This window comes from Indicator indicator, chromosome 11 (genome assembly GCF_027791375.1).
Source record: "Indicator indicator isolate 239-I01 chromosome 11, UM_Iind_1.1, whole genome shotgun sequence".
NCBI classification, from domain to species: domain Eukaryota; kingdom Metazoa; phylum Chordata; class Aves; order Piciformes; family Indicatoridae; genus Indicator; species Indicator indicator.
Window position 1 is genome coordinate 22,994,926 of NC_072020.1, and position 23,291 is coordinate 23,018,216.

At 38.0% G+C, this 23,291-nt stretch overlaps 1 protein-coding gene across 1 annotated transcript in view; it reads right to left on the minus strand.

Annotated features, from left to right (window-relative positions):
* MEOX2 (mesenchyme homeobox 2) overlaps window positions 1-23,291 on the minus strand; it is a 54,506-nt gene that overhangs the window by 2,978 nt on the left and 28,237 nt on the right. Inside the window, exon 2 of the mRNA XM_054384860.1 lies at window positions 10,458-10,630. Coding sequence (XP_054240835.1) covers window positions 10,458-10,630 — 173 coding nt within the window. The remainder of the gene's footprint in view (window positions 1-10,457; window positions 10,631-23,291) is intronic.

Genomic DNA, 23,291 nt, shown 5'->3' on the forward strand with positions numbered 1-23,291 from the left:
TTCTTCCACGCTCTATACGCCTGTTAAAGCCAATGTGAGCTGTTAAAGCCAATCACTTGGAAACACATCAAAATGATTCTGGGTTAGTCAAGAGCCTCAAAGCACCACACATCCTTTCCTTTAGTCAACTCCTCAGAGCCAAAGAATCTGGCTTGTAAAGTGCAATGAGTGTAAAGGGGAAGGTTTTTATTACGGGCTGCTGTGATGTTGGGAATTATCATACTAAGGTCACATATCAGAGGTGTCTGTGGAAACAGTGTCTTAAGAGGGTACAGCATTAGTACAGCACTGGAAGCTTTCTGGGTAAGTTAAGATGTGATTTTTTTTATTTTTGGTTTGTAAGACAAGGAACTCTGCTGGTGCCAGAAAGTGCGGTAGATGCAACTAAAATCTTAATCACCCTAGTACTGCAGAGTATTATCATTGTCCTCAATTAAAGACTGAGATAATTTTACTCAGTAAGAAGAAATGACAGGAGTCGAGTGATGTTTAAAAGATCTAAGTAATTCTCCAGGTATTTTTACGGCTTTGAACACTCACAGAATAAGTCACAGCATTGAAAGCCTAAAACAAACTAATAATGTATACAGAACGTGGTTTAAAAAACATTACAGTGATGCATTTGAAGCAAAACCTGTGATGCATGTTCTGAATTCAACCTACTTTAACTCACTGGAACAGGAGAGGTCCAGGCAAATCACCTTCTGGATGTGTCCATTTCATTTTTGGATTCCTGAGAAACTGAAGCTAATACTTCTGCAGTCATTGTTCAAAGCTGTTGTGGCTGGGCCAGATGTGAGCGTGATGATTGCTGCCTGGCTCCTGATGCAGGTGTTCATTTCTATTCTTCTCTCACAGACAGAATTAAACTCTCACATCTGCTGGTCTGACAGTTTTTGACCGTTTCCTACTCCAATTTAATAAATTATTCTTTTTCTGTTTTCTATGTTTTTCTTAACAATATTTTGTTGCTGCTGCTTTTTATAATTCAAATCACTTCACAAAACCACAGTCAAGAGCAGTTTCTCTCCTGGAGCATTAAACCCAGGAGAACCAATTAGAACCAGCTTCCAGGTAATGAGCGGCCAAGGACAGGCTGGGGAGTTCCTCTCCATTCAGATCACCTACCCTCAGAACAGCTCTTTTGACCATGCCCTGAAATGCCTCCACCAGGGATAAGGTTAGGCCAGTGTCTGTATCTTAGTTGATATAAATCAATTGAATAAGTGCAAGCTACATTTGCAAATTCCTCAGAGGATCCAGCATGCATCGCTGTGTCTGCACATCAGCCATTCTCTGGGAAGCATGGCATTTGAGGAAAGCAGGGCTGAAAGCATTCCATCTACTTTTGCATGTGCTTTGTTGAGTGTAGGAGGAAAAGAGTAACCCAGCTGCTCCCAAAGGACAATATACACTACTGACAGGCATATAGCCTGTCAGGCTTCCCATAAAGAGACAATAAAACAATTTTTAAAAGAAAGGGGAGGGGGAGGCAATGAAGGAAAAACTCTTTAGGTTTTTTTAATTAATGACTTCAAATAATCTGCATCTGATTTACTTAGAGAAGATTAAATAAGAAATTTCTTTATTTGGTATGTCAAAGATTATTTTCAAAAGCTAGAAATCCCTTATAGTGAAGTCTATTACTGAAAATACTAGGAGTTTATTTTAATGTCATTTGCTGCATTAACGTACAGCAGGACTCTTTTATGAGGAAATAGGTATTTTCTATATTTTTATATATATATTTATATACACACACACACACACATATATATATTTATTTATGTCCTCTATTACAAAGTATTGAAATCCAGGTTTGACCTGATCCAAAGTACACTAATGTCAGTGGGAATTTTCCATATTTCAGTGGACTCTAGATAAAGACTTTACTGTTCATGTGCTAATAATATTAGACAGGTCCTTCACTTGTTATTTCCTCTAGAGATCAAATTCAGATACTGGAATTCTGAACTTCCTTTGGCGCTGATGAGTCAATTATGGAGGGTATGGTTGTTACTGATATGTGATCCATCTATATTTTAGTAAAGGGAAGGAAGTGAAGCAAACTGTGTGAAGTACTTCAGAGTGTCAGTTTATCTGGATTCATGGACAACTAGGCTTTTCGAATGCACAGGTCATTGAAGCTTACAGGTGCTGCATACAACATGCATCAGAACAAAACACTCTAAGAAACCGAAAAAAAAAAATAAAAGAGGAGAAAGAAAGAATGAATGAAAAAAAAGAGCAAGAGAGAGAATGGTTGAAAGAAAAATAAAGAAAAAAGAAGTAGAAAGCAAAAGCCCTTACTGAAATGAACTTGAAAACTTGAACCTTTTTCCAGTGAAAGAACTACCTTGTGCCATTTACAACTTTTGGAAAAACTGAATCATTTCTTTTAAAGTGGTTTAAAGATCTACTGTGATGAACTATATACCATAGGTTTATGAACAGGAACTGAAAGTGCTTGCCACCACCAAAATCAAATCTTGATTGCCTATTTTTTATTAAAATGCACTCCTTTTTCTCCACCCTCTGACTAGCACAACTTAACTGTATAGAGCAAGCATATGTATGCATGGAAAACAAAGGAAGTGGAGGGAAATAAACTCTATTATGATGGTAGCATTAACAGCTGTTTCTAAATCAGCACTTATAAGCCACTCAATTGAGCACATGTGCTTACTGGCACGAAAGCACAGTTTCTTTTCCCTTAGTCAACAAGTTGTTTAGCATCTGCATCTCCACATCTGATGATTACACTGTTACTTGATGATGATTTCACATTGCACATCTCCTGATCTACAAGATCAATGTTTTTCCTGTGAGCAATTTATTTTAAGGTCTGCTCTGTAGGAATCATGGGAGCAGATTAAAAACAAGGAGGTTGATATTGTCTGGGTCCACTAAAGCAACCATTATACACTTAAAGATGTAGGCCCTTAATAGATATAAGTGCCACATTATCTGCTGTCTTGCACATATGTCTTCAGCAGAACTTCATGATTTGGACATCAACAAACCATTCTGTTTCCAAATAAACATATCACCTAAAATTCTGATTTAATACTCATTCAGCAAAGCACTTCAGGCACAGCAATATAAAGAATAATTGATTTCTACTGTTCTCTGTAGAATTCAGATGCTTCCTTGGTATTTTAGCATTCTGTACTTACAGAGAAAAGCTAAACAGATACTTTCTATAATTAATAATATTTCTTGATAAGACATTCATGGCTGAAAAATTAAAGCATGACTGAATTCAAACTTTCTTAGCTGCCCTATTTGCTGTCCTTATTTTAAGGAAAAAAAGATATTTTTTTATTCAGAAAGCTCTTTTCTGAAATGAAAGATCTTTCCTAAAATAAGATTTTCTGTTCCAGGTTTTAGTGGCATGAGTCCCAAAAAAGATTAAAATTTGAGGTCTGATATCTGGCAAACTTTGAAAATTAGAAACCAGATCTCTGTGCTAGTTGAAACTTTTATTTTGCTACAAGGGAGGCATATTTCTAAGTATGAGTCTTTGAAGTCAGTATCCTAAATTCCACATTTTATTACAGCTAAATGATGTGTCAGGAAGGCCAAATCACCAAGCCTTTTAAGCATGCTGCCCATGGTCAGCCATTGTCCATTTTCTTTTCTTTCTTTTTTTTTTTAATCTGTCAGTTTACTTTCCTCTAATGTAGACAAACATACAGGTAATAAAAAATAACCCTGACTTTTAAAAATGAAAAAAAAAGTTTATTTCTCAACTTTCTTTGGCTCTGAAAACATTCCTGTTATTTTTAGATAGTACATTCATGCTGCCAAGCTTTAAAGAAAGTCAAACTTTTGAACTTTACAGAAATCACTGGTGTTATACAGATGAAACTTACGTTTTATATATATATAATAATATATAGTATTTTTCATGATAGCTTATTCAACAAACTGATAAAAACAAATAGGAATATAAAACCAGAAAGCTTCTTTTCCTATTCAAGATTCTGAATAAATATAAGGGTTGGAATAATCAAATCTATTCATTAAAAATATTTACAGTGATGGTAGTCAGAGTTATCAGTTCAGTAACTAAAGATAATATGAGGTTTTAAATAATTCAGATGGGTTTCAGTCATGCTGGATACACGGGACAGTAAGTTAAGATAGTTTTATTTGATTAAACCTAATTTTCTTTCTTACGTGATTTGATGGAATTCCAATTTCTATTCAAAAAAAAAAAAACCACCCAAAAACTCTTAAAAATCTTAAATACATTTTGAGCTTAAATCCAGTTAAATAAAAAAATCGGAGTATTAAATGTCTTCTTAGTTACAATAAAGTAGTATCAAAATATATCAATTGGAGAAAATTAACTTTTCTTTGGAAATTAATGAGTAGCACCAAAGCCTTCTGATTAAGTCACCTGCTCACTAATTGAAAGCAATCTGCTCTGTGTTATATTACAGGACTTTGCACTGAATGTGCAGAAGTACTTTGCAGCAGCTGTTGAGAAAAAGGGGAGGTTTTGGCAGGTGCACAAAGGACAGCTGGAGCTTTTGGCACCCAGGAAGGTGTAGGAGTGAGTTCTGGTTTTTCGTTACAAAGAAGTCAGTTGAGGTTTGGGTACTGCTTAGGTGATACATTCTCCTTTCTACCTCCCACGTTTAGAGAGGGATGGAATAGACATTAGAGGAGACCACTGATAGGAGTATTTCATTTCAGTTTCAAAAGTCTTTGAGACCTTCTGAGAACATCCAAAGCCAGTCCACCCTCTCTACCAATGATGTTCAAAATCAATTTTATGATGAAACAGCCAGTCAAAACCTCTCTTAACTATGTTTCACCATATTTAAGCAGAATTGGACACATTTCATATTCTTTCCTGCTACTGGCTTGTACAAAATCTAGGGGAGTATTTTTTGTCCATAAGCAAAGAAAGGCAATTTGTGAGGCTGCTGTGTGAACTCTCTCCACCTTATTCTCCTGTAATGTATCTTTTTAGAGTCTACCTTCATCCAATTTCTTTGCATATATATAGAAATCAACAGAAGAAAGACATGATGGAACACTAATTTGTGAGGAAGACTGCCCTCTGATGAACTTTGCCTCTTTTTTACATAGGTGTTTGCCTGCATGAAAGACTCAGGTATAGAGCATGGCCAGGGCAGCAAACAGTATCCCGGCCTGGATTAGGAACAGCATGCCCAGCAGGACCACAGAAGTGATCATGCTCCTATTATTCAGCACTAGTGAGGTCACATCAGGAATACTTTGTTCAGTACACTTTGTTCACTACAAGAAGGACATTGAAGTACTGAAGCATGTCCAGAGAAGGGCAACAAAGCTGGTGAAAGGTCTGGAGAACAGGTCCTACAAGGAGCAGCTGAGGAAACTGAGGTTGTTTAGCCTGGAGAAGAGGAAGCTTTGGAGAGACCTCATTGCTCTCTGTAACTCCCTGAAAGGAGGTTGGAGTGAGATGGGGATTGGTCTCTTCTCCTTAGTATCAGGTGACAGAACAAGACAAAATGGCCTTAAATTGTGCCAGGGAGGTTTAGGCTGGATATTAGGAAAGATTTTGTCACTGAAAGGCACTGGAATAAGCTGCCCAAGGAGGTGGTGAAGTCACCATCCCTGGAGGTGTTCAAAAAACATAAACATGGCACTTTGGGATGTGGTTTAATGGCTGTTGTGGTGTTATGTTGGTGGTTGAACTCAACAATCTTTGACGTCTTTTCCAACCAACATGATTCTATGATTTTATTTCATGAGAAAAAAATCTAATAGACATCACTGCATCTGCTTCGCACAGATCACCTGAGTGTGAAAGTTATAGACTGTGGGCAATCAAGACTGGTTTTTGAGTATGTTGATGCTTTTTCTGCTACTACTTTACAGTGAGGAAAGGCAAGAAGCAGAAAATAGCCACTGACTACAGGCCCATCATAATCCTCCAGGGCTCTATGACTCTGGAAGCCATCTCCCTGCCCAGGTAAGAAGCATCTTCTTTGGTATCTACTTAAACTATTTCCACAGTTCATTATTTCAAACCCAGAGGGACCTTGCTGCCTTCCAAACAAATCCAGCCCTGAGTCTTTTAATGGTAAACTAGCCTCAAAATCAACATCCAGTTTAAAAATCAGTAAGCTTCAAGAAGCTGCAGCTGTTCCTAGCAGTGCCTGACTTGAGATGGAACTAGTGAAAGCCGGAAGAGATTCTACATTTTTCAATACCCTGCATTAAAAAAAAAAAAAAAGAAAAAAAGATCTCCTTTATTCTACGTGTTCATTTGTATCTCTCCAGTACCATTTGTTCCTCACTGATTTCTTCTCTCCATCTCTTAAAGTGACCATAAAGGACAAACCTAAAACTGTCCTATCTTTTTAAGCAGGTGACAGAAGCCTCATCTTTCTCAACTTGTGTCTAGAGAATGTGCAGGCGTAGGGGACAGGGGAGCCTTACTCACTTAGTAAAAGCAGCTGTATGACCTGCTAATATTTCTGTCTATATTGCATATTCTGCTTGGCATAGGCAGAGGTTTCTCCCCACCCAGAATCTCATGGGGTTTCTCTGCAGGTGTAGGGTCCATCCACAACAGCTTGAAGCACTTGGATCTTTGCACATGGAATTGCTTGTTCAAATTCAATCAATACTGCAAAAGTAAATATGCTGTTTGAAGTTTTGCCATGTACTTCTTGAGAAAGAATTATACACATCAAACTTACTCGTGAGTTTTAATTAAGTTTGCCAGAAGAATTCATTCCCCCCCCAAAGAACTAAGTTAGCACAGTAACTCTTACTGCTGGTATTTATATTCCTCAAGTCAAATATAAAAGTATTAGTGAATTTTATTTTATTAAGACTGTTACTTTAAATAAAACAATCCACAGGATTTCAAGCCACACAGGCTTATTATTATAGTGTGTATAGAGAGTGCTTAACACATGGAAGCTTGGAATGAGCAGCTGCATTTCAGAGAAGACGTGACAGCACAGTGAATCAGACAGACATGGACAGGTTTGTCCTATCAATACATTATTTTAATTTTGTTTGAAAGTATACAGGGGAATAATGCCACCACCTAACCCAAGAAATCTAGTTTCCTAAGTGGGAAACTAGATTTCCCAAAGTAGTTTCCTAAATCTAGTTTTGTAAAGTAGGAAACTACTCATACTATGTGATGGAGAGAGAGAGATTTACTCTTCCAGAGGTGGCTCAGAACAAACACCTAACTGAGGATCATTGAACTCCCTGGTGTCTCACTATGGTGACTAAAGTGAGTAACTCTCACTTTCTCAGTCAAGTCTAAAAAACGCAGTGATTAGCCTCCCCTGAGCTATGTGATGATGAAAAGTCTTTAGCGAATTCATTTGTAATGAAAGATTGAGGTAACTGGATCTGGAGGAAACTTATCTAATGGAAAACTGTATTTATTATTTGTATAGTTCTAACAATGCAGTGTAGGCTATGCTACTACACCAACATTGCCCAAATCCATTGAAAGAACAATGCTTCTTGCTTCCCTTTCTGGTAGAAAAAGGCATTACAAATCTTCTTCCTTTGGCTACCATGCATATTGTGCCATCATGGGGTGAGCAGCAAACACAGACATATAAGCTCTCTTCATTTTAACACATTTTTCTCCTTTGTCTATGCAAAACTGATGGCTTCTATAAATGATTGGTGGCTTCTGGGTGGGTATTGAATATTAAAGCAGAGTTCAACCTGACTAGGTGGGATTTTCTGTTTATATTGGCAAACAGAAGCATCACATCTTTGTACTGTTTATTCCGGTAACCTTAGCTAGCCTGCAGAACTGCAACATTACTCTTTTGATTAGCTCCATGCAAAAGGATCTTGTGAGGTGGAAAGATCTCCTACTCCTTCTATATTTGGCAGGACCAACTCCATAAAAATTTTGCCACACCTCTGATACCCCACTGCAGCTGCTTCCTCTCCTCATCCCACAGCGAGATATTAAAAAAGCTTGCATGAAACCTTCTCCAACTTTATCTGGATGTACAAAAAAGCCAAGAATGCGCTTGTCAAGGTTACAAATATCTAGGGAGCTAAGATAGTTTTTACTTTAACTGGCTCTTCATAATAAAACAGAGGCCTGCCAGATGAAAATTATTAACTGTTGGCTGAGCAGGGATTGTAAGTGCACTCTATAGGAGATGGAGCAGGAATTATATGTACCCATATTGCTGGAATTCGTACCATAATAGAGCCATCCTACCACCAGATGTGTTTATAGTGCTCTCAAAGTGCACTCGTAATATCTAGGCAATTGAGGCACTTATTTTATTTCATCCTCCTGTCTTGTAACTCAGGTTTCCCTTTCAGGATTACTTCCTTCTCCTGATCAATATGTTGTGAGTTGTTTTTTTTTTTTTTCCATTATTATTTTAGTGAAATGGCCTTCCATAAGTCATTTATGTTTGAACTGATCTTGTAAGTTGTTTCAAAAGTCAAATACAGCTTTACTTTGATGACTGTAGAAAACTTTAATACCTTTATATAGCTTTTTAAATATGGTCAGACATACGTTTTTTTCTACAGCTTGTTTAAATGTCAGAAAGGTAATTATGAAGTGTTAGTCGGACAGTGCCTCTTTAAGCAGCGGCGTATGGTTGAAATTATCACTGCAGTCAAGAGGAAGAGCAAGCTTTCTTACAATAATGGGCTCCATTATTTATCTCACATCTTGGGAAATAACTGAAAGTTGTAAATTTAGGATGACCCAACAGTACCTTCCCCAGAGTACTTTTTCTGCCTTCCGAATAATATGGAGCTTGTCATTTTTTAAAAACGTAGCAACACAATTATGCTAAACATGAACATCAGGGCTTGGGTCTGCTCTCAAACCCATTTTCTGAGCAGATACATAAGTTCACCCAATACCCACTGCTAGTTTTTGTCATTGTATTACTGGAAGTCAGTTTCAGTACACAGTCTGCAAGTCCAGTGTTTCATGAGAGGTTAAAAAGCTTCCAACACAGAGAGGTCTACAGTCTGATGAGATTGAGCTTATCACTGACCAATTCCCATCAAACTGGCCAGTAGTTATTTAAAGATTTATTTAACACTGCTCAGCTCCACACTGACCGACACTGTTGCTGAGATAAGAATACATTCCTCCTCCCCTTTCCTGTCAAAATCAGGTATGGAATTTAGCCTAATTAGCTTACATTAGTCAGTTGAAATGAAAAAGACAAAATTTATCAATTGTGTGAAACAAAATGGTGTGCTTTACAAATAACAAACTAACTGAAATTTACTCCAGTGGAACATGGCAACATGTTCAAGTCAAACAAGAGAAACTGACTTTTTAACGTGCTGGAGGAGACAGCCATTCCCCAGAATCCTTCAAAGAAAAAAAAAGTTTCTCTTGCTTGTATGAATAAATATGTGTTCATATGTATAGAAAATACAGAAATTCCACTGAGATGTCTAATTACACCAAGTGTTAATGAAACTGAAGAACATTGCAAAACTTTTCATATTGAGAGTTCACAATTCATAGGGTTATTTTATACCTTCCCTTGAATATATAATTATCTTACTGATGGTTTCTGAAGAAACCCTTCAACCTAATGCTGATTCCTGAAGAAGGTATGACTGACTGTCTATGAATTGGCAAAAAGCCTTCAATTTTAATAATAAACTCATTGGCAATATTTCATCAGATTTGGTGTACTTGAGTCCAATATCCTAAATGTCTTTACTAAAACACATTTAAATAAATGTATATGTTGATATAATTATTATTTGAAATGTGACTAAACTACCTATTTAGTGTGTTGGGACCAGATCCTGAAACACTTCCATACATGCTTAACATTAATATCTCCATTAGAAATTAATGTGACAACATGCATGATGAAACTCGAGCACATGCAGAAGTGTTTCCCGGACCAGGCTTTGGTGAGCAGGAAACCAACAGCAGAGATAAGAAATTCCATTGTCTCCTCTGCTTTCACAGTGCAGAGTAAGATAAAGTGGTTAAAAATGCCTGTATTCCAACTTTGCTCGTGTTCCCATTCTTGCTGCCATCTGGAAACAGGATGTTCAGAAACTCTGGACAAATGGCAAGTGCATATATTTAGTAGACTAAAACAAGATGCTCATATTTGTTGCATGCAAGCAAATCAACTCTTTGTGCATGCAGTATTTGGGGCCTACCATTTCTTCAGCCACATCACTGTGGGCAGGTTAGAAAAGAGATGCACCAGTTTAACAGATATGTTGTTTGTGCTTTTATCTTCCATCTCTGCCTACTAGATGAGGCTAATTTGTAGCTAGTGCATCTAAAATATATATATTTGCACAGTGGAGAGATTAAAAATGTATATAATTTTGCTATAAGCATTCAACCTGATACATCAACATACCTATTAGTAACAAAGAAGAGCAATACTATGAGGGGTTAGTAAATATTGGGCAAGAATTTAAAGTTCATTATTTTTCACCAGTACCTGTCTTTCAGTGAGGTCAAGGTTTACTGCTATCTCATATCGCCTCAGCCTGGTCAAATAGTTATGATGAGCAAACTCTGCTTCTAACTCTCTGATTTGCTCCTTGGTGAAAGCTGTCCTTTCCTTCCTGGGTTTACTGTTGACCTCTGACTTGTAGTTTCCTTCCTGGGAATCTGAAACAAACAAGCAAACAAACAAACAAGATTAAGAAAAAGATGCAACAACAAGTGTACAGCTAAATTGGAAACAACCCCTCAAATAACAACATGCTTAAGTTACATTCTTCAAACTTTCTTCTCTCAGAAACTCACCCTTGCCTTCACACCTATGGATTCTTTGCTGTAAATCAGGAAAGTATCAGTAATTCTAACAGATGTGAGCTGCTGCTTCCACTCATAAACATCAAACTTTAGTTTAAAACCTTGCAGTGTTTCATTTCCTAATTCTCTGTAGAATTTCTGCAAAGCTTCAACTCCTTTCCACTTCTGTAAACTCTCAGTGCATCCAGCCATTACAGGATGTGTATCATTTGATTAGTGTCTTAATGAGTAATACTTCAAGAATCTCTTGTATCACTTCACTAATACCTTAAGCCAAAGCTCTATTTTAAATACACTTTAAGGATTAGTCCAGTTACACTTTCAGGGAAAGGTAACAAGACAAACCATAGGAAATTCAACACACACCAGAAAGAAACTGGTGAGCACATCCCATGTGATGCCACAGTGCAGGTAGGGAGGTTATAAAACAGCTGGTATCAGTATAGGAAATGGAATACCACTACAGCTCATTACCTAAGGAATACTTGGGCCACAATCAGAGAAGCTTTGCTGAAAGTTTCATTACCACCCTCCTGATTCCTCTGACTATCAGAAACAGGTACATTTCATCCTGAGCCAAACTACTGAACTCTGTGACAATCATTCTGATTGTCTGCCTGTGACATTGTTTAAATAAATTAAATAAATAATTTATTTTTTTAAAAAAATCATTAATTAAAATGAATTAAAATCAAATTATTACCAACAAAACAAAAGAAAACAACAACAACAACAAAAAAGGAGAGGAAAATAAAGAAAATGGAGAATGAGAGAGTAGAGGGAAAATAATAAGGGCTAGACATTTATAAGTTTGGATATAATACAACACCTATAAACCCAAAATTAGCAGATCAGTAGGAGTATCATTAGTCAAATTCTGGCTCCATGGACCATCTTAAAAATGTCACAGATAAATTCACACTTCAGCTGCTGATTTAAATAGAAACCTGCATCGACATCCAAATGAACAGGCCTGTAAGAAATCAGTCTCTGGACTCTGTGTCAGATGAATCATCGACATGCCTGAAACTGTCCAACTGGCCAGTGAGTCTGGTTTCAAAACTACAGTCAACTGTCTACTTTTTATAAAGGTATAAATATATTTTCACTTTTTGTAAGTTACTCTGTTGCTTGGAAGGGAACTTTTCTTTTTTTAATGAGAACTGTTGATGCTTGACTCAGTCCTATAGTCATTCATTTAAAATGTTTTAAAACTAATGGGCCTCAAATCACTAAACCTCTTAACTCATGGTGATATGACACTCAGAACTTTGCTTCAAATGTGCAGTGTGCTGATGGTTGTGAATGAGGGTACCCACTCAAGGTGTTGGGTGGATTTGGGATCTCTTCAGCCACAGCTCGAGTAGAGATTTCTGAGACAGAACTCCATCAGAAGACACTCCCATCTACTACAGTGGGGGGCAAGAAACCAGATCAAAACTACCTTAAACCTAGAAGTTCACATTTCTTCCTTCATCCTAGTTGGAGAATTAGTCACTATGACATCTCTCCACAGGTACATTGCTTCTGTTCCTTGCAATTTCATCTGCCACCTCATTCCGAGGTATAAATACTATGTAGATGACCTGAGCTTAAACACCTGTATCAGCATTTTATGGAGCACTGAAGAGACCTAAATATTTTTTCTTAGCCTTCAGACTTACCCTTCTTATACCATCAGACATCTATTTCATACATGTTTGAAAGCAAGTGGGTATGCACGCTATTTATCTACAGTATGACACAAATGCATTTCATGCAAGACATTGCTAAAGTCCTTCTAACTGTTTTTTAAACCTGTGCCAGTGTGAGGCCGTAAGCCAAGAAGTCTTCCCATGTCAGTACTTGCTGACATAGGAAGAAAGATCCATGGCTCTGTGGTTTCCAAACTAAAGGTTGTGACTTTAAATAAAAGTAATGCACCTACAGATGACACTGATATCATATTGAAAATTAAGTACTAGAAATGAAGACATAAGCCTGGAAATGTAACAGAAAGAAGGTGTAAAGCATTGGTAGCTACTGCTACCATGAAAGATCAAAGGGCAAAACTTCAGAAATACCCATCCAAATGTCTCTCAGGAGCGTGCTTATCTCTGTGAGTCACTCGGACTTATAATACAAGCAATTTTTCTGCAAGCAGATAGTTCCATGAGAAAAACATAATTATTGTGTAGCAAGTAAAACCATAAAGGACCCAAGTCATTGTTCAAGTTAATACTCATGGCTCTGAGTTCCCATTATACAAGCACAGTTAGCATCTAAATTCCAGGTTCCTAGGATACTGATGTACAGAAGGGGAAATGTAGCTGCATGAGTAGCATTTGTCCTTCATCTTTGCCAGCAGAGGATTCAGTGGTGCTAGCAATGTTAGCCCACACAGATCCTGTGCAGATACAAACTGCTTGGACAACTGGTTTAGACATTTCTGCCATTGCTGGATACTACTTTTCAATCAGTGTTGGATTTTCAGTGTCTGGCAGCTACAGTTTTGTCAGCAGTATAATCTCATCAACAGATTGACACAGTGGAAAATATTCCAGTTTTTATTTATTTGTTGTGAATGTCAGTGAATGCATCTGTAACAGCCAAGATACTCTGGGGAAAAAAAAACACAAAACAAAACAAAACCAAAACAAACCAAAACAAAAAAACCCCACCAACAAACCACACATGGTATATTCAAACATTGCTGAAAGCCAAAACTGGAGTGGCACACAAGAATGTGAAACACCAAAAGCTGACTCTTTCTCAGTGCTGAGGTTCACACAACAGAACAGGGGTAATCCTAGGAAATCTGTTTCATCAAAGATCTGTTGAAAATACATATTAAAAAATACTTAGATGGATACTAGTTAGGTGAACACTAGTTACGAGTTCTTGCTGTCATCTGACTTTGCTGCAGTGTTACTGCGGTTCCTGTACAGATTGCCTTTTACTTCCCATTGACATCATGCTGCTTGCAATAGTAACCTTTAAGAAATGTTACTTCCATTCAATTGTTTGAGTTTCCAAAGCAGTAAATCTAGATTTTCTGATTGGTTCTTTTTAACAAGCTCTTTAGAGGCAGAATCAGGAGCTCCCATCACTTTCTGACCTTCAGGTCTCTGTTTGTGTCACCTGACTGGCTTTCCCTTTGGTGGAAAATGGGTGGGACACTTGGAAGAGATTTTTGGCAGAACTCATGTCAGCCTACATCTGGTTTGCAGCTGTTGCAACTAAAACAAGAAAAAAGTCCCAACAACCTAAGTTTTCTTCTACTGGCTACATCTTATGCCAAATGGTAGGTGTAGAGGCAGAGAACAAAGCCTAGGGGGATCTAAGTTGCACTCCTTGCCTCTCAAAAGGCACACATAAAATACATACAGATGGTACAAACCACTTGATGAAAAATAGAGCAATCTATATTGTCTGTCTTCTGCCTCCTCCCAGACAAATTCTGGCACACTCTCAGAAGATGTAGCCTACATGCAGGTATTAGTAGTTTATCAGTCTCTCTTTTGCAAACCTTTGTTCTTTGGATGTCAAGTAATGCAGGCAGTTAAACACTGTGTTCTGCTTTGCAGGTCACACCTCTCTCAGAACTTTTTTAAAATCAGTTTTCAAAAATTCTAGGCAGCATCTTTAATATATCCTGTTAGACAAAAAATACTAACTGATGTAGAAAGTACCATTTGGAAAGACTCAGAGTTATAAATCACTGTTCTACAGATCATTTGGAGGCATATATTTTTCCTAAGTTTATTAATAGCTCAATTTAAAAAAATAGACAAATCATTATTAATTGTACTATTCCCCACCCTCAAAAGTTACTTTTACTTTACTTTCCTTAAGGAAAAGTCTCTGTTAATCCCAACATTTGCACTGTCTTGGCAGAGGTCATGTTTCCTTCTCTCTGTATACTGAGACATGAAGCATACCAAGCAAACACAAAATCTAGCTCCTATGTGTAAAATACATTTTGGCAATTTTGCCTTTTTTTTTTTTTGCATGCCTAGGGAAAAAAAGGACTGCTCACAGAATAGGGGAAAGAGACTGATCAGAAGATTTGTGACACAAAGATCTGCTGCTAACTGGGTAGGGTCAGAATCACAGGCAAAACGTGCAAGAAGCACCTACTATTTTTTCTTGGATTAGTTCAACAGCTGATGTACATTCATTTCTCAGGCAGAAATGAACTTTCAGTTAACTGCAATATAAGATCCCAGAGAATAAAATTCATCTATGAGTCAGATTGGTAGCAGTAACAGATTGGTATCTGTTAGCAGTTTCAGATGGTTTTCAGATCTTGACAGTGAGTAATGACAATAATCACTAATAATTTGTGACAAAAAGGCCATTGGGATTTCTCCCCCAAACCTGTTATTCAGCATCCAGGTTTTCCACTTTGACTCACAGCATTCCACACTTACTCTCAGAAAACCCCTACTCTGTCCCTGTTCGTTGCAAGAAGTGTTGGACTAGATAACCTTTAAAGGTCTCTTCCAACTCAAACTGTTCTATGAGTCTATGAACAACCTATTTCTAGACTTATTTCACTATACATTTATAATGAAGCATGACAAATTAAATGCTTTTAATTGCATACCTTCCCATAAATGATGTTCAAGTGTTTGCAGAGAACTACTACATGTTTATTTATTTTAAAAAAGCAATCTATACAAAGTAATGAATGCAAGAAGCTTGTCGCTTTACTAGTTTAATGCTGTGTGAAAGAACATTTCTTTCAACCTTTATTCCTCTATGTTTGTTTAAAACACTACCATCTAAACAAAAGCTTTAGAGCTTCTAAACATCAGCAAGACATAGAAATGATGTATGACTCAGAGCAAAATGCTTTTTTTTTCCCCTTCAAAATTAACAATATGAACTTAGAAAAACAGTGAGGGTAGTGGAACACTGTAACAGGTTGCCTAGGGAGGTGGCTGAGGCCCCATCCTGGAAGACATTCAAGATGAGGCTTGACAGGGGTCTGGGCAACCTGATCTAGTTGCTTACTGCAAGGGGGTTGGACTAGATGACCTTTAGAGGTCCCTTCCAACCCAGGTGATTCCATGATTCTATGAAAACTACTTTAATATCAGGGCAATAATAGAGCAAAATATTAATCTGAAATATACATATGAAGAAAATGCTGTGCTATTAAAGTTGCAAAGGGATATTATGAAGGAGAAAACAACTTTATTTTTTAATGGTCAGAAGTACATACTGGTATCCAGCTGCATTGTCTAATCTAATTGTTTCTGATATTTTATAGTTAATTATATTTTCTGACAAAATGAAGTAGTTACTGAGACACAAGCAAGGAGCTGGCATAAAGGTCTCCATATGGTTTCTATTGATTTGCCAGTAACTACATGTGAGAACAAGATTTACCCAGAAATAGTAACTTTCAAACATTTCTTACATTTAATGGAGAGCACTATGCAGTTTTTCCATATTTTTTTCTACTTCCATTTCAAAGTTGCTCAGAATTCATATGTAAACTTACCCTGTGCCCAAAACACTGCCCATTGCTCTGTATGATGCTAACTTAAATCCTTACTCCCTACTTTTGAGTATAATAATTAGTTAAATCCAGGGCTAGATGAAACTGCATAGCCCTGCAGATTACTTTGCTGCACCTATTCTTGTTGCTACTGGTTGAGACCATGCAACTAAACGATGCAGATTTTAACCAATCTATTTTTCTTTCATCATTTTCCTTCCCTTTAAAATGATTTAAATAATATTCTTAGAAAATTTTTCTCAGTTAAATGTACTGTTCCAAATCACTGAACATATTCAGAGTGTCTGTTTTGAGAAAATCATGAAAGGTATTTCTGGAGCTGCCATTCACTAAATGTATTTAGAGAATCCTTTCTGAAAATAGGAACAAACAGCATCACCCCTTCCATAATTCACAACTGTGCATGTGCAAATAGGCAAAGCTGTACAGTAGCATAAGTACAACATCGAAATTCCACGAATCCTTCTTTTCATTCTAATGAAAGTTTTGTTTGCTTATTGAGTTAATGCTTTCTAACCAAGTCTGTGACAATTTACTATTTAAAAGAGCCTTACATCCACTCCCAAAAAAAACATGAACTGGCACAGCAAAACCTGTGGGTATTCAGAAACACGTTCTATACCGTCCTAAACCATTACCTACTAGTTCTTGCTGCCAACTTTTTTTGTTGTTAATGCCTCTTAAAAGCAGAAGGTCAGGAATTATACTGCTGTATTGGAAACACTGATGCATAACACTGTGACAGCTAATGCTCCAGATTCTTGAAGATACCTGTGCTGGAAAAGATGTGTTTCTGGCAGGTCACCTGATCAGTCTAGCTATATGGCATGTACATGTCACTTCTTTTTCAAACCACGTCAATATGAAAGACAACATATGAATTCACTCCTATGACCAATTGCACTACAAGTCATGCAGGACTATTCTCAGTCCCAAAGGTTGCATAATTACAGATTACATTAGGAAAGACTTGAAGGACACTTTTAGAAACACCTAAAAGTCTTCCTAAAATGTCAACATAGGATTTCCTTTAGACAAACCTAAGGGCTGCATTTTAATAGGACTTTATCCAGTAGGACTCCCAATTCCCATTTGGAGTTCTAGAGGTACATCTCTTACATACAACATTGGATAACATACATGTGACGATTGCCTACCTCTTGCAAAACTATTTTAATAGTTTGCTTTCAGGTAGAAAAGTTTCATCAAGTGAAGGTGAGAGCTGCCAGCATCACCTCCCCGCATACTAGTTGTCCTCTTGAGTAAGAGTAACCTACAAAACTAAACCAAGACGTTTTCCACGCAGAGGCCTCTCAGAACAAAGACATGCAAGTGGAGAAAACAATAGTTGAGATAGGAGCTTACATAATCTTCCTTTTTTTGAGTCTCACCTCCTCTACAACTCCAACAGAGATTTTCCTACCCAAAGGAAGCAGAATAGGAATGAACAGCAACCAAACACACCACACTTTGCTTGCCTCGGTCATCATCAGTGATCTGATGAAAGCCCAGCAGCTGTATCAGAACTTGAAAGAAACATTAAAATACTCCTTTTGGCCCTACTTTATTGCATAAAACTACTTTCCTGCAATGATGGTACATGAAGGATTTAAAGTACTACAAACTGTAGGGAAGTGGCTGCTTAAGAAGAGAAAAGAGCATGTGACACAGAACTTATTTAGATAATCACCCCTCAACAAGTCTTACCTCCCTAAAATGCTGGCTTAAAGTTTTTGTTTTAACTTTGGGAAGCAGGGAGAATCAAATGTAACAAAAGACCATATTTAATACCTGTGTGAAGTGAAAAAAACCAAACAGAACCAAAACCAAACCAACCCAACCAACAAATAAAAAACTCAGGACAAACCCAAAACACCTAAAGTACTTTAACGTTAAAGAATGAACTCAGAATGTTTTAATTCTTTTGGCCAGAACCTCTGAGGAGGTTTGTTATCACAAGTATCTGTAACTCTTTCTCTTTATCATAGTTAAAATATAGAATCATAGAATCAAGAAGGCTGGAAGAGACCTCAAAGATCATCGAGTCCAACCTGTCACCCTACACCTCATGCCTATCTAAACCATGGCACCAAGTGCCACGTCCAATCCCCTCTTGAACACCTCCAGGGGTGGTGACTCCACCACCTCCCTGGGCAGCACATTCCAATGGCCAACCACTCTCTCTGTGAAGAACTTTCTCCTCACCTCCATCCCAAACCTCCCCCGGCGCAGCTTGAGACTGTGTCCTCTTGTTCTGGTGCTGGTTGCCTGGGAGAAGAGACCAAACCCCTCCTGGCTACAACCTCCCTTCAGGTAGTTGTAGACAGCAATGAGGTCACCCCTGAGCCTCCTCTTCTCCAGGCTAAACAGTCCCAGCTCCCTCAGCCTCTCCTCACAGAGCTTGTGCTCAAGGCCTCTCCCCAGCCTCGTTGCCCTTCTCTGGACATGTTCCAGCAATTCAACATCTTTCCTAAACTGAGGGGCCCAGAACTGGACACAGTACTCAAGGTGTGGCCTAACCAGTGCTGTGTACAGGGGTACAATGACCTCCCTGCTCCTGCTGGCCACACTATTCCTGATGCAGGCCAGGATGCCATTGGCTCTCTTGGCCACCTGGGCACACTGCTGGCTCATGTTCAGGCACCTGTCAACCAGTACCCCCAGGTCCCTTTCCACCTGGCTGCTCTCCAGCCACTCTGACCCCAGCCTGTAGCTCTGCATGGGGTTGTTGTGGCCGAAGTGCAGCACCCGGCACTTGGATTTGTTGAATGCCATCCTGTTGGACTCTGCCCATCTGTCCAGCCTGTCAAGGTCCCTCTGCAGAGCCCTTCTGCCTTCTAACAGATCAACACCTGCTCCCAGCTCCCAGCTTGGTGTCATCTGCAAATTTACTGATGATGGACTCAATCCCCTCATCCAGATCATCAATAAAGATATTGAACAGGATGGGGCCCAGGTTGATCTGCTTTATATGACACAAAATACTAAATATTTAGCTTAAACCAAAAATAGACCCAGCAAAAGCAGAGATGAGGCTAGGGAATGGAAAAAGACATTGCAGTGACTTGCTGCTAAGAAATAACCAGAGAATCAGCCTGCCTCAAATGTTTTTACTCTTTAAAACCTGTCCTTTCAAAACACTCATAACTGCCCTCTGTGGTGTGTGTAGCACCTTGCAGAACTGCATCATCACAAATTGCTTTCTATTGCACTGTCTTGATGAGTTTTGTGGTCCTCACAAGCAATTTCACGTGGTCATACCCTGCCTTAGTGGCTGCCCCTGTTGGACACGGCTCAGTGTGCCATTACATTTCAGTGTGAAGCACAATATAATCCCTGCCTAGGTCTTTAAGAACTATCAGAGACTTCAGGGCAAATGCATATGCCTGCATATGTTTTATTGACATGTTTTGTAAATCTTATTATCCCTCAGAAAGCATTAAAGTGAAGCCAACAGGCCCAGCTGTGCTCATAACATACCTTAGTAGGTATCCAGGCTTTTTTTAAGAACAGAACAACACACTCTCTCCTACCAAGCAGGGTTGCTGTTCTGGGTGTATTCTACTATTTCATTCACAGTTTACTTTACAACATTGTGCATAACACTAACTATAAAAATGGAAAAACTGTGGAAAGTGCTTTCCACATGCAATTAAATGGAATTACCTGTCTTTCAGGGGAAACCATAATTAAAAGGGTTATAAAACACATTTTTCAGATGTTTAGACTATTTATACCATTTGCTTTCAAACCAACCATGACAGTTTCATATTTCACTTAAAATTATTACTATCTGCTAATATTAGATAGAAAATCTCCTAATCACTACTATAGAAGTACTGGCTATCAGCTGGCTTTGACTTACAAGTTCTCCTACTTAGCAGCATGCTACATTTTCCCTTCTTTGTGTTTTCTCAGATGGTAGAATCCATTAAAAACACCCAAAGGATTTGTTGTATTTGAAGCTACACAATTTCATTTTTCAAACTACAGTACAATTGTTAAGGGATGGAAAAACACGTAATTAAAGAGGAAACCCAAACTCATTCTCTAAATTGTATACTGGGTAAAGGAAATAAATCTGTAATAAAAATAAAATCTAACTAACAGTGCAAGTTTAAGTTTTCTGTTAAATCTATTTCACTATTCATTTTACAGTTTAGGAGAGCTCTTTGCTAACAATCAAACTTGTATAGTTAAAGTTAGTGACTCATAATGGAAAGCTTTGGCAGAGTGCAATAAAAAAAAAATCGACTTTGATGTGAGCAAAAAGCCACAACATAATTGTTTCAAGTACTTCCTATTACTTTAAGATTAGAGTGGAAGACAATATTTACTATATATCCAAGAGGAGAGGTCACTTCAAGTATAGCTTTTGAGATGGCAAATTTTTATGCCAGACTTGGACTGTCCCCTTTTACATGTATCATAAGATTACAGTTAAAGTAACTAAGAGGTTTAAACCTCCCTTACATGTCTAAAATGGACTGCCACTGCCAAGGTAGTTGATGTGCTTAGCCTTAATTTTTAATTTAGAAAGAGAAAGTACAGTAATAAGGGCCTGGTTTTGAAGACTTGTCAGTGTACATAAAGTTCAGGTCTCAAGTGAGCATTCTGAGAACAGATATATTTAGAAAAAAAAAAAAAAAAAGAAGAAGAAAAGAATCACCCAAAACCCAAGAGTGTCCAATAATTAAACCACAAGTCCACAGTATGTTAGTCAAATCAAAAGGTCACTTAGTCCCCAGCTTCATTTCCAACTCTATTCAGTAATGGAAAGTCTTTCTGTGATCACTATATCAATACAAAAGTAGAAACTTTTATTTTCCCAAGTAAGAGAGGCCATTTGGCACACAAATGTTAAATAATGTGGCCTGGCTCTTCCATCATTCAACTCACACAACTTGCTGTGTAAAAGCTGGAGAAGAGGGGGCTTCCTGGTGATGTGCTAGTGAAACTGTCTGACGGTGCATGTCAAAGCACAGTAAATCCTATGCATGTTTTACAATCCCAGACAGTATTGGTTTTAGTCTTTAAACAAAGCTCATTTTAAATAACTACCTCTACTGGGGTAAGAAAGTTAAAGAAATGTTCATTGCAATTGAAGATTCAGGTTGGGTAGGTATATCTTTTTTCTCCATCCTGTAAGTAGTAACACTGAAAACAAGTACAAAGGTTATCTAACTCTTCTGTAAGACAACCAACATCTGTTTCCACATTCTGTCTTATGATCATTTGTCACCTCCAGTAATGGTTTGCAGGCTGGAGGTAAAAAATCATCCCTTTGAAAGCATGGAACTCCATCTTTCTAAGAAATGAAAATTGCTAGTTATTTCTGTGCTCTTCTTCCCATCCATATAATCTAGGGTTGCATGCTTTGCAGGAGCAGTAATTGAGATTATCAGATAACAGACACATTGGGAGAAAGAGTAGCAAAATTATTAGCACACCTACTGGAGTATGTAGGAGTGTACTCTAAAAGCAGAGATGAAGCAATAAGGAAATCCCAGCCTTTATGCCAATATCCAGCAATTCCAGGGCTGGACTTCATGCAACAACAATGAACACTTTATTTGCCAGTGCTAATGGGGTGAGGAAAGAGAGGTAGAAAAATCTGCTTCTGAATCTTAAAAAATACCTCTTGAACTCTCATCTGGCAGCTCTGAAATGGCACACATTTGAGAGGTATATTAGAAAGTGGAATGAAAGTCTGCAGCTTTCCAACAAAATGAATTATAGCACTTACACACAAGCTCTTTTCAATAGAAAACTTTATTCCATTGAATTTTAAACTAGTCAGTCACAGAGTTTCCACCCAATTAAATAAGATGATTGGACATTATACTATTTTTATCAAGGGTATCTTATTTTAAAATTGCATAGCTTTGAAAAGCCTTATTGCCCAGAAAGGAGCATTTCCAGGGCTTTTTACCCATGGATAGCCACCCAGAATATGTGGTCTCTCACATCTGTGCTCAGGATCTTGAGGCAAAGGGGATGCCTATGAACAAGGGACTGCTTGCTTGGCATAACCATCCCTGCAACGCACGGGCTGGTGGTTTCTATTGATAGACACCAAAACTTGAGCCATCTAATCTCAATTGTCTGTTGCATGACAAAGTACTAAGAGGCAGACATACAGTATGGAACAATTTCATTCCCTCTCTTACCCACTCTTCTGCTCAGCCCCTTTTGCTGCCTGGTTATTTAAAATGTCCAATTAGCACAATTTACATCTCCTTTCCTTTCTGTGGTCCCCAGTGGTCCAGTCAGCAGAGCAAATGTCACTAAGACATGGATTTATTGTAGATGCTGGACTGAGTATGCTCCAGTACAACACAGCCCCATCTAAGTGGTACTCCTTGGATAACTGCATTGGGTTATTTTACATTGTTGCAATGTTTTCCAGGGGATTTGTAAGCCTCTGGGGCACTGAAAACATGGAGCCATAGCTTCTTTTGCAGATGTAAACATGGGTTTGAGTAAATAGTTAATTTATGCTGGTGTTAGAGCATTTGGCAGATGTTTCTAGTCATAAACAACCTTTCCTCATCTTTCAAAACAAACCTCCAAACTTGGTATTGACTTTCTCTACCATCCAAAATTGGACCGTGTTCATTTCACAAATCTGAGACAAAATTCCAAAGGAAAGGAGGTCAAAATGTTGGTCTGTTAGGGTTATGGCTGTGCTGAACTCATATAAAAGATAAAAGAGCATCACATGCTGATGTATCTCATATTTTTAGGCAAGACAGCCTTGTTTCCATTAAATAGCAAAAAAGACAGCTACTGTTTAACTGAAGAAACTGATGGAAAATCCTCATTACTATATAAACAGTGGTTTAGGCATAAAAAGTGTTTAGTTTATGCATCTGTGCATTTAGCTGAACACTGAGCTTTTTCTAAACACAATTTGGTGCCTTCCTACTCCCATATATTTTCACTTTCTTTTTGAAAGCAGGAAATCTGTGTCTCCTCATGCCTCAAAATGTAAAACACACCCCA